Here is a 16,718-nt window from a genome sequence, read left to right as displayed (position 1 = left end):
TGTTGCAGGACTTTATACCCCTTGTGCTTTCGTAAATTATTAATTTTGGAAAATGCTAGGTAAGCCCAAAGCAGCACAAGCAAAGGTAAACACCGCTGTTGGCTTTTTTCTGCACCTACATCAACACAAATTTGATCAAATTTTCCATGTTTTTGGTCTTTGTGCATACACTAATACAGCTATTCACTGACAGTGCTGTATGCAGCCTTTATGAATAAAGTATAAGAATATGCCTCCAGATGCTGGATCACCGATCAGCTCAATCAACTTTGCCATTAATATTTGTTGCTTTTCGTCTGGCACTTTCCATTTACTAAAATTAAATCACCAAATCCTTACTTGTAAGAGCAAAACAATGTCTGCCGCTAAAACGCTGCAGGGGGAGAACCAAGATATCGAGTCAGACATCAAATAATAACAGCAAGGGACGAGCAAATAGGTTCCAAATCACTAGTCCTATTCTAAGATGCTTTATGAATGCAGGCTCTGGGTTTGTCTAGTATCTGTCATGCCTTGATCACACGTCCAATGCGATTACTCATAGTTTCTAGAAATAAAAAGACAGAAATGCTCATCAACTCAAGACTTGTAGACAAAGGGCTTCGGGGCACTTCAAAAGATGCCTATCCACTGGGAATAGAAGGTTTCAGAGCGCTCTGATGTCTGCGGCAGAGATGTATTGGCACGACAGCCAGGCTGATGGCATTTGTTTTTTGGTCTAAACAAAATCTCTGATGCAAACAGCAAAGACATTTCTTTTCCTTTCCTTCTTGTTTGAAAATGCATCTTCTGAATAAACATGGGTAGGAAGGCATTTTACATCAATCAAATCCATGGGGCCATTTGTAGAGGGATTAAGGGGTAAAATATAAGTTCCAATCTCAAACCCAGCTATGACTGGCCCCTATATACCACACCACATTGCAAAAACACACTTGTCGAAGAAATCTGCTGATCTGTAATCTGTTTCACACTGATCCTTCACAGTCAAGCGTTGGTTCTAGGGGAGCACAGGTCTATGATCTTGGGTCAGTAGTCTGAGTCTTGATAAATTAGAACAGAGATGCTGTTTGCCACCTGGAGCCTGCTAGAAGGGGCCTTGCTGCCAGTCTGTTAAATGATGCATCAACAGTGGGTGCTGCTGACTGCAACCAACCTTGGCACAGTGGCAAGCATACACATTAAAGGCACACAAAACTGGCACACACGCACACACACATGCAGGTGCAAGCGCGCACACAAACGTGAACACACTGAGAGATACACTTAGACTCACAAAGGCAAGAACATTCATAAAGCCACACAAAAGACATGAAAACCTTACCACAGACTCAAATTCACACATTGAATAAAACCAACCTTGACAGACTGGTGGGGGTCCGTCCATCTGTAGCCTCTCTCCAAGTCGACAGGTCAGAATCTCACTGCCCACCAAGGTGAAGCCTGGCAGGCACGAGTACCGAATAATATCCCCTGTGAGGTCATTTACACACACACACACACACACACACACACACATCCATCCACCCAACCACGAACACACACACAGAGGCACACACACATATCCCCACAGAGCTATGTCAGTGAAAGCCTCCTCAGTACCAGCACTTCAAACAGTAATCAACAACACATTTTCTAATGAAGATTGACATTAGCTAGCTGGAGTACTGAAGGCACTTCATTACATTACAGAGCTGCAAACTTGCACGCACCCACACACACATGCATTAAATTTAAAAGATGCAAAGTAAAGCAGCCACTAGCCACATGATTTCCACTTGAGAACACTGAAAATACAGTTTATATGGAGAGCTAATTAGCCCTGCTATCGTATTAATATCTTATCGAGAGACAGAGAGACAGAGACAGAGAGACAGAGAGAGATCACATTGCAGGAGGAATGAGATCGTGAAGGTTGTCTCTGGATCAATAAAATCAGCTCCAATTACCACCTTGTGGTTGTATGCCTCCACCAAAAAGTTGCAGGTTACATCCAGGTCCCTCAAGACTCATATAATATACAAAGCGAAGTCATCGCTATATTGACATGTATGACTTCAGTGAATAACGTCCAGTGAGAAACATGCTGTCTTCACTTGGAGACTGTTTTTCCAGAGGAGCACAGAGGACTGATAGAGAGCTTCATCACATGGTGCAGCAACAATCACCTGAAGCTCAATATCAGCAGAACCAATGAGCTTGTGGTGAACTACAAGGCTTCAAAAATGGATGTTGGATGTTGCTACAAAGAAGCTACAAATTGTAAAATGTGGATGCTTCACACACATCTTCAACCCGGCAGCACAGAAGATCTCTACAATCAGCACAGTTTGAAGGTGGACGCCCAAGATTAGTGTCACCAATTCAGTATCTGAATAAATGTGAAATGTGGTCACAATCTGCGTTCTGTTCCTGAGTCACGGTGTTGAATAATGGCCAGAAAATAGTTTTTACAGATCAATATCTTATTGATCTGTAAAACAGCGAAGTTGACCTTTGACCTCTGTCATTCCTTCATCTTGTTATCATATGAGACATTTATATAAAATGTTGTCATAATTAGCATATGAATTCTTGAGAAATGGTCCAAAGCGTGTTTTGTAAGGTCACAAGGACTTTTGACCCCCAAAATCTAATCAGTTGAGTACCAGTATTAGTATATTATATAGAAGATTATTTGAGTGAATTTGAAGAAATTCCCTCGAGGCGTTCCTGAGATTTTGCTTTCCTGAGAATGGGACGGACTTTTGCTGGCATGGATGCATAAAAAAGGTCAGAAAATAAATACTAACAGCATAGATATAAACATCCAAACAATGATTTCAATGAGCAAATAAAGGATGCAACTTCTAGAGAAATTAATTAACTAATTAATTGATGGCTGAAACCACTTCATATGCCTATTCTTTTTTTCCTCTGTCCAGGCCTGTACATGAAAATTACCTTATGTCTGGTGCAAATGCATTAGATTATGCATTGTCCCTAGCCAGTAAACAAGCAAAATAAAAGAAGACAAACCTATTTCAAACTCGTCATCATCGGTTAGGATTGTGGCGTTGGCAACAGGGGGGGGTGGCTGACATGTTCTCAGCTGGTATGCTGTCGGGGAGAGGACACTCAAGTGAGAGAGACAGAGAGAAGATGTGTGTATATGTATTCTCTATTCAGCACATTCTTTACACTCCCATCATAGTGAAGCTTGATTAGATCATAAATTTACACCTATCACTGTTCATGATCATCAAAAACCAATCACTAATTTAGTGAGATGGGGGACATTTTTTTATTAATCAGCTCCTTTCAAAGGGGCGTTTTAATAGTGCTGAAAAAAATAGGCATAAGAGGGCATTCATCATTCATCACTACAGAGAACTGGAAGCAATACCGTGTAGCAAAATGAGAAAGGCCAAATAATGATTCATAAAAATAGGAAAATTAAAGTTGGTCCAATACAGAAACACTGGGACAATATCCCTCTGTCCTATATCTGCAATATTCGTTAATACAGCAACGTCCCAGCAATGTGGACAACTGAAAATCAAATGAATAAGGGCCATTACAGCAGTGTGGAACACGGTCTTTACTTAGCTACAATCAAAGGGGAGGTTACCATAATAATGCAGCACAAAGAAGCCGCTGGTACTGAAGTCACTGTGGAATTTGATGAGGATCTGATTAGCGGTGGTGGACACACCGTCCTGCACGGAGTTGCCGCTGAACTGACCGATCTGAGGCGAGGCCTGGTCGGGTCCGTCCCTGATACGGATGCAGAGAGGTGGAGAGAGTCGGGGTTGTGAGGGTTGAAAGAGTGAAGGGAGGAGGAAGACAGACAGCGAGAGCAAATGATTTATGAACAAACACCAGTAATAACTTGCTGGGATCAAAGAGTACATCAAGTTATCCCTAAGCAGTGCAGCGGACCCAGCAGTCATTCTGACGATCTAAGAAAAAAGTTTCACATTAATCAACAGTGTCAAAGGCGAAGATGAGTATATGTTAACTGATGCTGCAGTATAGTGCTGAAACTTTTGCCCCCTGCAGCCATATTACATATTGATGGGGAATAAGATTTGTGGGGGGAAAAAAATCAATGGTACAGAATTCTGCAAAAAATGTGCAAAAGCCACAACAGCTTTTGTGGCCTTTTTCTTGCAAACATTCCTTTAAATTTAGTTGAGACTGTTGACATTCTGTATGTGTTTGTGCATAATGAGCGTGTATGGTTATCACTGGGCTTCAGCCCCTGTGACCCTGGAGGGATAGAAGTGTTTAGAAAATGTATGGATGGTTATCACAAAATCCTAAAGCCCTTAACTGAACAACATGACGTATAAGGATCGGTAGCCCTGGGAATCAACATTTAATTGAACTGTAATGAGCTTTTTCATCTTCACCTTCAATGGAGGGTAGGGAGCTGGTTTCTGTGAAGGGTGGATATGTCCATGGGAGTACCATTCCCACATCTACAGTACTATAGCTACAGTACATGGCAGTTTATCTCCAGTTCAATGACAGGTCCACGCTCAAAATCAAACTCGATTTACACTAAATGTCATAGCACAATCAAAATGTGGTAAAAGTGTGAACACAGGAATATTTCTCCATAGAAACAAGTCTACCAACTCCTTCAAGCACCTACACATTACATAAGAGATACAAAGGTAGGGGGCTATGACAACCAATCCACCATTGGCATGATGCCAGTGTTGGATGATTCACCCTGAGATGCTGAAAGGCCCTGAACGTTGTCAGCCTGTCGTGTGTGTGACGCACATCTTGGACAGCATCCACCTTTAGCAATTGGGGCTGCATCCCCCAGTGATAGAGTTTAAGTATTGATGGGCTTTGTCCCTGAATGAGGGTCCAATGTGGAGCGAAACCGACAAGTGGCACAGCACTGAATTGCTCTGCTGAAAATGGAGCCAAGCCTGAAGGTGAAGTTGTCAATTTGCACATACAAAGAGCTGAAATGAGCTGCCTGCACAGGTTGAGGTCAGAGAGTGAGAAGGCAGGTATTTGGGAGGAGCTAGGGGTAGGCCTGCTGCTCTACTGCTCCTCCTGAAAAAAGCCGGCTGAGGTAGTTCAGACAACTAATTAGAATGCCTCTGGGAGACTTCCAGTGGAGCTACATCAGGCCTGTCTGACTGGGAGGAGACCTGGGGACAGATCCAGAACATCCTTATCTATTCCAGCTGGGGTGGGTGGACAGCAGGATCCCCCAGGTGGAGCTGGAAGGAAGGACGGAGGTGGCTGAAAATGGATGGACAGATAGATGTGGGGTTGCCATCATCTGTGTGTGAAATAACCTATTTCAAATAAGTAGAAGTTGGGCAACAATTTTGGGCGTAGCAAGTGAAGACGAACCCCATGCTGTTTTTTCTGAGGATAAAGAGAAAGATTAATGCGAGGAGACAGTTCTTTTCTATTATATATAAATGCTATTTCTGTACAAGAGAAAGTATTTCATCACTGGCACATTCAGGTAGCTTCGGGCCTATTCACCTGAATGATGTACACTAAACGTTTTGTTGTATGTGTGTGTACCTTTAATGTCTTATATATTAGAAAAGTCTCACTGCAGTTTCATTTCAGAGTGATCAGCAAAATGCAGAACGGCAGTCAGGCAGGGAAATGAAATGTTACCATCAGGGGGACGGATTGTTTATACGCTATTACATTTGGAAAAAGTAGTGCCACTAGCTCCCACCTCCCATACCATGAATGGTAGCCCCAGACGCTGGAAGGCATTTCCTTCCTCTATCACCCATGAGGAGAGTTCCACGACTGCCTGAGGCTTACTATACTAGAGAGAGGCTACAGAACGGCAGATGAAGAGAGAGAGAGGGAGAGAGAAAGAGAGAGAGACAGCTGCTGGAGTGATAACAAGCAGGTAGCATAAAATGGTTTACTGCTGTCCAATTATCTGTCAAGAGTTAAAGTTTCTGCATACTAACAAACATCCAAGGAAACTCGGAGCTGAAGTTTCCATGCTGGTACGCACTTCTATCTTTTTACATAACAGTCACCGGGGGAGCAGGGGTTAAACATCTGCATTAAGTTTATTTAGTAGGGGAACAGGGACACACCACGACTCAGACTTTATTTCAGCTTTTTATATGTCATCACATAACACAATTTATTTAGTTTTAGCAAGGTGCTGTGCGGAAAGCTGTCAGGGAAAGAAAAATGAATCCACAAATGTCCAGAAAAAGGTCAACATATTTGGATTTTGGCTGTTGACTCATCCAGTACGGGTGAAAAGCTGTGAGCAAAACTTGTTCAACTGGCCTACGGCCCTAACATTTTGTCAACTGTGAAATCCATTATGTGCCCCTTTTCAGTTTGCTTTCGCAAAGAGATGGGGAAACACTCGCCCAAACACAGAATACTATTCTGAAAATCTTATAAACTCTCCAGTTTTTCCTTGAGTAAAGAAATAAAATGTCAGTTGTCAAACCTTCTGGGAGCTGCTCTATTAGCAGTACACTGTATACAGTACACACTTGGTGGAGACTTAACAAGGGTATATTTTGTGGCTCACTGCTTAATATCATTTTTTTAATCTGTGTCACTGGTTTGTGAGGCTTAAACAAACATCACTATGAATTGAGAAAGACTGCTTCCCGATAATTTCTAATAAAACTCTGTGTGCAATTCTGTATACAGAGGAGAGAGTTTAATGCACTCTATGAGCTGACAATTGATGAATAATGTCGTACTGAGCGAGAAATGAGAACTTACCACACAGTGATATAGTCGTAGATTGGCTCTGTATTGATGACAGAGAAATTGATGTAGATGCCATACCCAGGAGGTACTCTGACAGTCCACATGCAGTCCTGGAAGTGTGGATACTCGGCTGGGTGTCCAGGAGAGTAAATTGTGCCATTCATGGATGTTATATTCCCACCACACAGGGCTGGAGGGAGGGAAGAAAGTCAGAGAGGTTGGATAAAAATAGAAAGCCAGTCTTTGATTTACTTCAAGTCATAAAACCTGCTTTTATGGAGGTATTGCCGCTAACTGTTGATAAAACAAACCATAACTGTGTAATATTGGGTTATCACTGAGATGCTGGGGAGGGCGGTGAATGCACCTGTTAGATACGACTGCACGGGATGGTTACTGGTTGTCGTGGATTTGATGAGACTGAATAGTTAAGACATTAAAACTCCCCATTCATACCCGTTCAGAGAGAATGTGTTAAAATTTGACTCTGAACTGGGAGTCAAAGCCAAAGCACTGCCCTCTGAGAAAAAGGACTGTAAACAGAGACAGTAGGGTATTCTCAATATCTGTGATAAACATCAAACTCTGTTGTGGACTCAAAACTTACGTTACTGCTTCACTTAACTGATGAGGGGAAAGCTGTAATTTACCATACATGAGCAACATCTGAGGAGTCTCCTTGAAATTTACAACAGAGACAGGCGTAATCAGCTTTGTTATAAAGACTGTGAATGTTCCATATATCATTATAATGGGCTGTATCACTTTATAGTTCAGTAAAGTGGTGCTATGTAGGCGGTTAAAGTGAGTCAGATGCTATAATGTGCTAGAATAAAGGAAAGGCCTACAAGCAGGCTGAAGAACCCAATAATGTTCTATTCAAAATAACTTCAAAGACCTTATTTTTAGTGGGTAATGGTGATGGAAAAGCATCTCCCTCTTTGCAGTAGTCAGCTCCTCAGAAAGTCGCATGCGTGACTTTCTCAAGGATTTGTTAGCACACATTTATTTAAATATTTCCCCTCTGACTTGGGGGAAGAGTGACATAAAAAATATCAAAGAAGAGGCATTTCATGAATGATAAACAGAATTTGTTGATACTGTAAATGTAGGTTATTTGGAGGAAATATTTAGGTCTCCGTGGGGCAATGGTAAGGCGGGTGCAGGGCTGCTTTTTCATATTTTTTTCTGCACATGAACAGCACTAGTTGTGTTTATAAGAGGCACTAGCCGGTCACCTTCGCAGCGAGGTATGGGGTGGTTCCAGTTTCTGCTGACACCGTGCAGACATGTTAGAGATGGCTCTCCGAGCAGAGTGTAACCCAGAAGGCACTCAAAGGAAATGGTCATCCCCACGCTGTAGTCCTGACCAATGACAATGCCGTTACGAAACGGCCGTGGGTCTGGACACCTCTGTAGCTCGTATGCTGGGGAAAAAACAAACCCATACATAGTAGAGGAGGGTTATGAAACACAGGCTCCAGGAAGCAAATAATAAAAGATTACCACTAATACTTTATAATATCTATGATGACCTCAAAGAATCAAAGCCTGACTTGTGAGCTGCTAATCTGGCATCAATAGTAAATGTAATCACCTCATTGTCAATATCATTCTCTGCTTTTTCATTGGTTGAAAAAACACCTCCTTGCTAAGGAGTCTGTTTTTCTACCTGAAATGGTTAACATTTTGAAACTACAAGGTTCCACTTCAAAGTATTGCCACATTGTTAGTCTTTTACTAATACTTCACAAAGTACCCAGCTGAAATAGCCAACGGTATTAATATTCAAGGATATGTGCTATTGAACTGAATATCTCAGCTGTATCGAACCTGACTGATGCTCTTTTAAGTGTTCTATTAGCAAACTCTTCTGTCTTCTTCCACTTTTTCCAGCTGCTGCTACAATAACACCCCATTTTATCTTTACTAAGACTAAACTTTGTTTCTTACCCTGGTAGACAATGTGGAAGCCGGGCTTGTTCTGGGAGTAGTCGCTGTGGAAGAAGAGAGTGGTCTCGTGGGTGGTGCTAAAGAAAGAGTTTGGCACCACGGGGCCACTGAACCGATCAATCACTGTTCCTGTCTCTAGGGTCCCGCTGCGCACCTCCAGATAGTCATGAACAGGCTCTGTGGAGAAGTTCAGAAACTGCAGATGGATGCCTAAAAAGCAGAAAGAAAGAGTTAATGTAGGTAGGGCTGCCATCCGAAAGTCAATGATTCGAGTCATCCGTCAAGAAGACCCCGAATCAACTGGCATTTTGTCAGTCGAATCAATGCACTCTGGTGTTTTAGTTGCGTCACTGGAGGACCAGCAGAAAGGCATGTTATAAACCAAGTCTCAAAGTGACCACGAACCACAAAGCTAACAGTGATGGAAGCAGAGGACAGTGTGACGCTGGACAGCGAGGCAGGGCAGTGCAACAGTCTGTCCAACGCTCTCTGCTCTGGTGATGACTGTCAGTGATGTCAGCTAAATCACTTTTCAACCCGGCGGTGGGAAAGCCGCCTCCACTGCCGTCCACTGCGATTGGCTCTTTGGCTGATGGACCTGTCAGCAGCCCGGCAGGAGAAGCGCTTCATGGTGCCCTGGGATCTTATAACTGAACTATGAAAAGGATGCACAGTTTTACTTTCTGTGTGCAAATCTGATGTTTTCACATCACAGGTGATGAAGACATGCATTAAAACATGAGACTCGTGTAGGCTGATATAGGAGTTTAATGTGGAGACAACGAGCAAATAGCCAAATCGGATTCGACTGACAAAATTCTGAGTCTGGTAGAGCCATAAATGAAAGAGAAAAAAACTAAAATATATGAATTAAGTCAGAGTGAATGTACGTTCCTTTCGTGTACTGCAGTAGGACGCTACTTCAAAATCAATGCTAGAAGCATGCATAAAACTAGCAAGTTCTTATTTAACACAATCAGCACAGCATAGGAGAGAGGAGGAACAGACAGAACGATGCAGTAGAAAGCAGCAGACAACACATCAGAGCCAGCAGAACAAAAAAGAAAAAGAGAGAGGAGAGGAGAAAAAGAAAGGACGACAGAGGGGGAACGACAGACCGAAGCCAATAGGGAGTTGAACTCTCCAGCTGCAGTCCAGGCTGCTCTGGTAATTCCCTGGGAAGCCTGGGCTGAGGATGACGCCGCTGAAGTCTGTCATAGAGCCGCCACACTGAGCTGAGGGGGACCAACCAAGGAGAAAGAACATGTCACTTCTGCACTGAACAGCTCAATGGGAAAACAAAGAAAAACAATGACTAGGGAGCGAATATGGAGGGAGGGCAAAGAGCATTGTGTCTTCGTGTAAGCGTGCGTTTCAGGGCGTGCATAATTATTGTGCATGTGTGCAAAAAGGAAAACGAGTAGTGGCGCTGATTATGTGTGCGTTTGCCACATGTGCTCATAAGCATGTGCTTTATATGCTCATGTGTTTGTATGCAGACTGTAAAAGGGGGTGGTTTTTGTGGACAAGAGAGAAAATGAAGTGCTTTGAGTGGGCTTTATGAGCTTAGGATTGGGGCGGGAGTGTGTGTGTGTGCATGTGTGTGTGTGTGGGGGGTGCTTATGCCTCCATGTTTGAGTGTGTCTGTGACTTGTGCATGTACATCTCTGCTTGACTGTGTGGATAATGCTACATAAGGGCATTCGTGAAAAGATAACACACTCAGGCACATTCCTTGTTTGGTGGTGCTTTAAATTAAAATAAATGAGGGAGTCAATATTCAATACAGCACCACAGCTTTGCTCAGCGGTGGTGGTGATTACTTCACCCTCCCCCTGCAACACCCCACGTCTCTTCTTTGACTATGCATTAGAGAACACTTCAGCTTGCTGTGAAGGTTACACTCATCCCCCTCTCGTGTGGCACATATCCTAGTCTTACATAAACACCCAGGTGTAATGCCAGGACAGCCACCAGAGGCATCAATGTAAACCCGTAGCTAAATCACTCCTCTTTTTCCCATCTTACCCTCGACAGGCCTATTTATGTGGCAAATGGTCGGACTCAGAAGGGCAGTTGTTGCTATTTCTTTGGGGACTATCACCCAAGGCCAGAATGAGGCGAAAACTATAAGGGCTTTATAATTGTGCTGCTGGTGGGGGAAACCTGCTTGACCTGTTTGCATATGGAATGGCAGAGAAGTGGAGAGGAGAGGCACTTATGAGGATGCTGCACTGTTTGTGCAGGCGCATGCAGCTACTTTGATGTGAGTTTACCAGCAACAAAGTGAATACAGATCTCAGGGTGTTGGGGTGAGTGTATGTACTGTAAGCGAGCGAGGAGTTGAGCTAACGAGCAAACGCATGCGTTCAAGAAACGGGCCTGTCAACAGTAAAGCTGGGATTTATGTCTGCAGTGAACTGTGAAAACCGTAGGGACAGAACATTTACATGAAGAACGCAGTGAGTGCGCAGCGCATTTTTTTCTGCATGACAATATGCACTATAAGGATGTCTTTACATTAATGTATGTGTTTGTCTACATGTGTAATTGGGGGCAACAGAACAAGAGAATGTGGAGCACTTCCTTAGTAATCTCTCGAATCAGTGTGGCAATCAACATCAGAGGAAGCGTCGGGGGAGACTAGATATTCTGATCAGGGGTATCAGAAATCAAACAACACGCTGAGATGGTGGTAAGCCCGATTTTTAACTGAAAGGGAAAGCAGGAAATTCATAATCCCCACCCTCCAAGCCCCCCCACGCCCATCCCACGATCTTGCTATGAAATTATTGCTTTCCCTAATACAATAACAAGTCCTCTGTGATCCACTGATCTATTGTGTGGCAGTGTATGAATAACTATTGGTATGTGAGGGAGAAGAGAAGCTAAACAAGGAAAAAAAGTCAATGAGAAAAGGTGAACGGCAACTGACGAAAGAAAAAGGTGTGACAAATGTCTGATGTTTGATGCAACAAATACGGTTTTGTTGTCTGCAAAGTCACCTCATTGAAACCCTGTACGCTGGCAATGTCAGACTATAAAATAATACATTACCTAAACACAGAGGGACGGGGTAATTCCACCTTCTGACGGGACCAGGCATGCAGGTAATATATGCATTACCCTGTTCAGGAAAACAGACAACAACAACAAATTCAGCTCCTCCAAAATACTGTGCAATAAGGAAAGAAATAATAAAAAATGAAAACAGAAAAGCAACGCGGAGAGATCAAACCAACAGGTGCTTGCAGCAGATGTTCTCTCTGTCATGTGGATCTTGTGAATTAGTTAACAGTCAGATTTTTGGACTTCTCAAAATGCTCTTCTCAAGGTCTTGTGTGTAAATATTTGATGGTATCAAGAGCAGGAGAGGGACCTCTAGCTGCTAGCTGGGCAGCAGGAGTACCACCTGGGGTCTGACTACAGAGAGATGTGTTACAGCCTGAGAGAACAAGAAAAGACAAACATCCTGCTTCCAGAGTCGTTTCCTCTTAGAAACAAAAACAACTAAAAGTGGTGGATGTTACAGGGCCAATGCAGTCCAGAAGCCTCCTGCTACCACAGTGCTTGCAAAATGCACACATACATGTACATTCTCCAGCCAGCACGTATACTACAGCCAAACCTGAAAACAGACACCTACCGAAGCATGGGAGTGTATGCAGAGTGGCATTACACATATACATGAACACACATACGCCTAAGCTCAGAAGACTCAGCCAATACTTGTGCTCTTGTTTCTAAAATGGCCTCTAGTCTATTTCTGGTGTTCAGACGCTCAGCCTGAGGACGTGAGTAAGAACTGCTGGTTGGTCCGAGAATTTGAAAAGAAGCGAATGCCCGAGCGGGGAAGAAAAATCGGTGTGGGATTAGTGAGGCGACTGTTAACACAATCCATCACCCGTGGCGTTGGAGGGTTCTATAGCTCAAAACACCACAGCTACAGTATCGACTCGAGGAAGATGGGAGGACGTTAAAGCTGCTTTGTAACAGACACACGCAAACACGTGCAAGCAAAGTACACACGCACTTAAAATATGCATCAAATAAAGATGCAAGTGTGAATGCACAGACAGTTACCCCACACACTGCATTTCCACATTTCTTTCCTGCGCTTACACTTCGGCTCACACAAACACGAACGTCGTAGAAAAAGTACTTAGTAATGCTGCTGTGACAGACTCATCCTGTGGGGTATTCCCTGAAATTGTCACTCCAGGCAGGTAAGATATGATTCACGTATTATAACCACAAGAGAGCTGGATATCTGCTTTCCCAGCACCGCACACTTTCACCTACCTGCAACGAGAAGCCCTGATCGCACTGGAAGGACACCATATCGCCCACAGTGTAGCGGTCGCCCACTTTGTGTCCGTTACTGGGAGGCAGCGGCTCTGGGCACGAATCCAAACCTATTGCTTAGGACAGAGTCACAACACAGAAGTGTGGACAGCAATCATTCTTCTGCACAAGAGGTGAGATTTAAATCCTGCAGCTGCTCGACACCTTTGATATTGTTTCGCTGTCGATCATCCGCTGCATATTTAATGGCAACATTTACATTCAATGAACCAATAGTGATGGAGAAAAGGGATAATTAAATTAAAACCAAACCTTTTAACATGTAATTACACAGTGCCCCAATTTAATGTGCTTGTACAGTAATTGCATTATAATTGAGGGAGTCGCTTTTTTCTCCTTTCTTCTCGGCATAGCGTTTACAAACTGGGACAAGTCACAAAGCTATTCTAACGGTGGCTGTAACCGCAAAATCCTTCTGACTGTGATCTGAAGCAATCACTGTGAAATTGCAAAGCAATCTCTGAAGTATAACTTGACAGAAGCATTGAGCTTCATTGGAACAAAGTGATTACATTGTCACTTGCCAGGTACTGAGAGGCCTGATATTGTGTTTTAATGCATTAAAAGCAGTGGTGATCGCTTTGGGCCATAAGAATTTAGGGTGTTTGAGGTAAATTCAAACTATATTCACTTTTACAGAAGACAATGGAAGAAAAATAACCTAGTTTCAGTTTCATTTGTCCAAGAGGTGAAACAAATATATAAAAAGTGTGATCTGCAGGCAGACAAAAACACATCTCACATTTTACATCATTACCGATACCCACTACGCTGCTACTCAGTGAAAAGTTGCACTGAATTGCCTATTTTGTACGTTTTCAGTCGTCTGTCAAGAGGTTGTTTGAATGCTTATTTCAATGCATAATACTGCCCTAAAATTGCCCACTGTGCTGGCGCAGCAGTAATACATATGAAATGAAAGAGAGGGGGCATTTGTAATAACTTTGAAAAGCACATTCATACAGAAATTTCCTCCCTGACACATAATTAGTGAGCAAGCCTTAGGGTGAGAGGTAGTAGGAAGAAGGACATACAAGCCAAGTAACAAAACAAAAACTATGTATCCTTACACTATGTGTAGGCACAGTAACAAATACACACACAACTCAAAGATGAAAAATACACACAAACGTACAAATGCGCACACAGAAGCCCTCTGAAAGTGTAAACAGTCCCAAACCAGTAGGTGGGTGGATGAATGTAAACATGGCTGCATAAATAGCCAAAAAAGGGTCAGAACAATTTGTAGGTAACTCCTCAGAGCGCTGAATGGAGGGAGTGGCCACTACACCCGGCATCTAGTGAAAGTTACAGAGGATGTCTGAGTGGGAGGAGGAGACAGTAGTAGTAAGAGGTGCAGAGCAGTAAGCAATATGAGAGCTGCCATTAATACAACAACTAAACAAGAGTTACCGTACAGAGGGAGGAGTGGGTGGATTCTTTGAAGCGGTGAAGTTTTGTCACACGTGGGTTAAAAAATTAAACATTCTTTAATTGATTTCAAGGAGATTTGCTGACACAATCCATGAAAGCGGTGTTTGCTGCGATAGTGAAAGGCTGCCATAAGGTGAGTTTGACATCAAAGCACAATGCCGCTATAAATTAATCACTTTCATGAAAATATCCTGGGTCCTAATTGTCAGCCTCCCCCTTGTAGTTTTCTGTTAAAGTAGCAAAGTATTTAAAAAAGCAGTGCATTCTCATTCACTTCTCTCGTTTACACAGCCAAAAGCAGCGTGCCAGATCATAACTGGGCACAGACAGACCTTTGCACTGTGGTCAGGTTAAGAGTGAGCGCCCACTAACAGACGGCACTGACTCCGGTTACGCTCCAGATGGGTTCCAGTTAAACTGTCAGAATGCACATTTTGGCAAGGACTGCTGTCACCCTGCTGTGAGAAGGTCGACACCCACCGTCTCTGGGTGCACAACCGCGTCTGGAGCGAGTCCAGTCCTTATCAAACATGCTAGATGATTTTCAACAGGATGCCTTACAAGTGGAATCCAGGCAATCAAATTTCAGTGGTTTGAGTTTTATCTACTCCTGTTTAATTTATTGTTGATTTACATAAATGTGATGATTTAAATAATTATTTAAACAAAATAAATTCAATCTGTAAAGAAAACATTGACTGTTCATATTAAAAAAAGTAGGAGTTCGCTCGCAAAGACATTTTCAAGGATAATGAAAGTTACTTAGCAGATGCAAAGCAAAACATGCTGGTCACACAGTAGGGAATACGATAGGAAAAGAGGTCTCTTTGTAATGGAAAACACAAACACAACAGCAAGCCGTTTAAGTTCAGTTTAAGAAATGGAAGAGATACTTCAGGTGGGCGCTGGCAAAGTGAGGAAGAGTGGAGTAGAGCAGAGAATTTAGGGAACATCAAATACATATATCTGTCTCAGTCATATGATTTGCATTTTGCTACAAGATTAACATTATCTCTATATTATTTATCAAAAGATGAATTGTGATGAGTATCATCACAATTATCACATGATCGTTATCTTCCTCTTTATGCTGATCATCATCATTCTCATCCTTAACCATCAACATAATTGTGATACATTCTTAAATTAATCAACCCAATCAGTTTGACAGCCCGGTGATCTGCATCATTAACTGACAGCGTCAAAATGAGGATCATATTCATTTGCAAACATAATCAATATTCTTGGTTTTGCCATCATGACATTTCAATATTAACAATAATAAACTGACACAGGCCTCAAATTTCCTGAAACTGCTGGGCTCGAGTACTGTTGCTAGTGGGTACAGATGATGTTTGAGTAAAGCATTTTTGAAAATGACGACCAGAGACACGAGGCATCTTGTCGGGGTGCAGCCCAACTACTGTTCTGTCAAAAAAGTCATCAATTACATCAAGTTCCTTCATCCTTTTAACAGCAGTGGCTCAGGAGGAGAGATGTCTCTGAACCAAGTTCGTATCATGAGGATGCCTGCTGTGCACCTAGTTTACAGTCTAGTGAAAAGCCAAGAGGAATGTTCAAAAGAGGAAATAATGTCAGAGGCAAATTCAGAATGCATGCCAACAAGAGAAAAATCTTCACAAGCTGTAATCACACGGATCCTAGATGGAGATTATAAATGCAGGGGTTGTGGACAATGTAACAACACAACTAGACAAACTTGGTTCAGCCATCCACATACAGCCAGTAAGATTAAAAAACGAAAAACAACAACAGTGATTTCATGCCACACAAAGGGTGTCATTTTTCTTCCGACATGTCCTTTTGGAAAAGGACATGGAGGAAAAACACCGAGAGAACAAAACATTGCTGCATATTTCATTGAAATGAATCATCCAGCGTCTTACTTGAAATATATGGGAACTGAGAAGTTGTGTTTGTCAAAGACAGAGGGAGATTTGGAGAGTAGGGAGGCATTCTGGATTTCAACTGAGCACTTTAAGTACAAGAGGGTTAAATGAGGAATTAAACTTAAAGCCATTTCTGTGGAGTTGACTGGATTATATTTGTTTGACATTAACAACTAACTCAATTTCTTTGAGAACTATTGGAAATTTCAAGTTCAAGTTCAAAAGTAGATGGACTTAGAAATGATTTTCAGGTGAGTGATGGAGGTGAGTTGAATACTGTGTTTTGAAAGAGCAGTCTGAAAAATTGGGTTGGAAGAATGTAGATTT

General features: G+C 42.5%; 1 protein-coding gene across 1 annotated transcript in view; it reads right to left on the bottom strand.

Annotated features, from left to right (window-relative positions):
• The window catches only part of LOC121611032 (CUB and sushi domain-containing protein 3-like), a 158,139-nt gene that overhangs the window by 62,896 nt on the left and 78,525 nt on the right, over nt 1-16,718 (bottom strand). The window contains 9 exon segments of the mRNA XM_041943392.1: nt 1,360-1,473; nt 3,019-3,099; nt 3,611-3,756; nt 6,742-6,919; nt 7,968-8,156; nt 8,683-8,892; nt 9,801-9,917; nt 11,740-11,809; nt 12,985-13,103. Of these exon segments, the coding sequence (XP_041799326.1) occupies nt 1,360-1,473; nt 3,019-3,099; nt 3,611-3,756; nt 6,742-6,919; nt 7,968-8,156; nt 8,683-8,892; nt 9,801-9,917; nt 11,740-11,809; nt 12,985-13,103 (1,224 nt within the window).

This window comes from Chelmon rostratus, chromosome 8 (assembly GCF_017976325.1).
Source record: "Chelmon rostratus isolate fCheRos1 chromosome 8, fCheRos1.pri, whole genome shotgun sequence".
Taxonomy (NCBI): Eukaryota; Metazoa; Chordata; class Actinopteri; order Chaetodontiformes; family Chaetodontidae; genus Chelmon; species Chelmon rostratus.
Note: the sequence above shows the minus strand (reverse complement) of the source record. Positions and strands in the feature narration are given on the sequence as shown.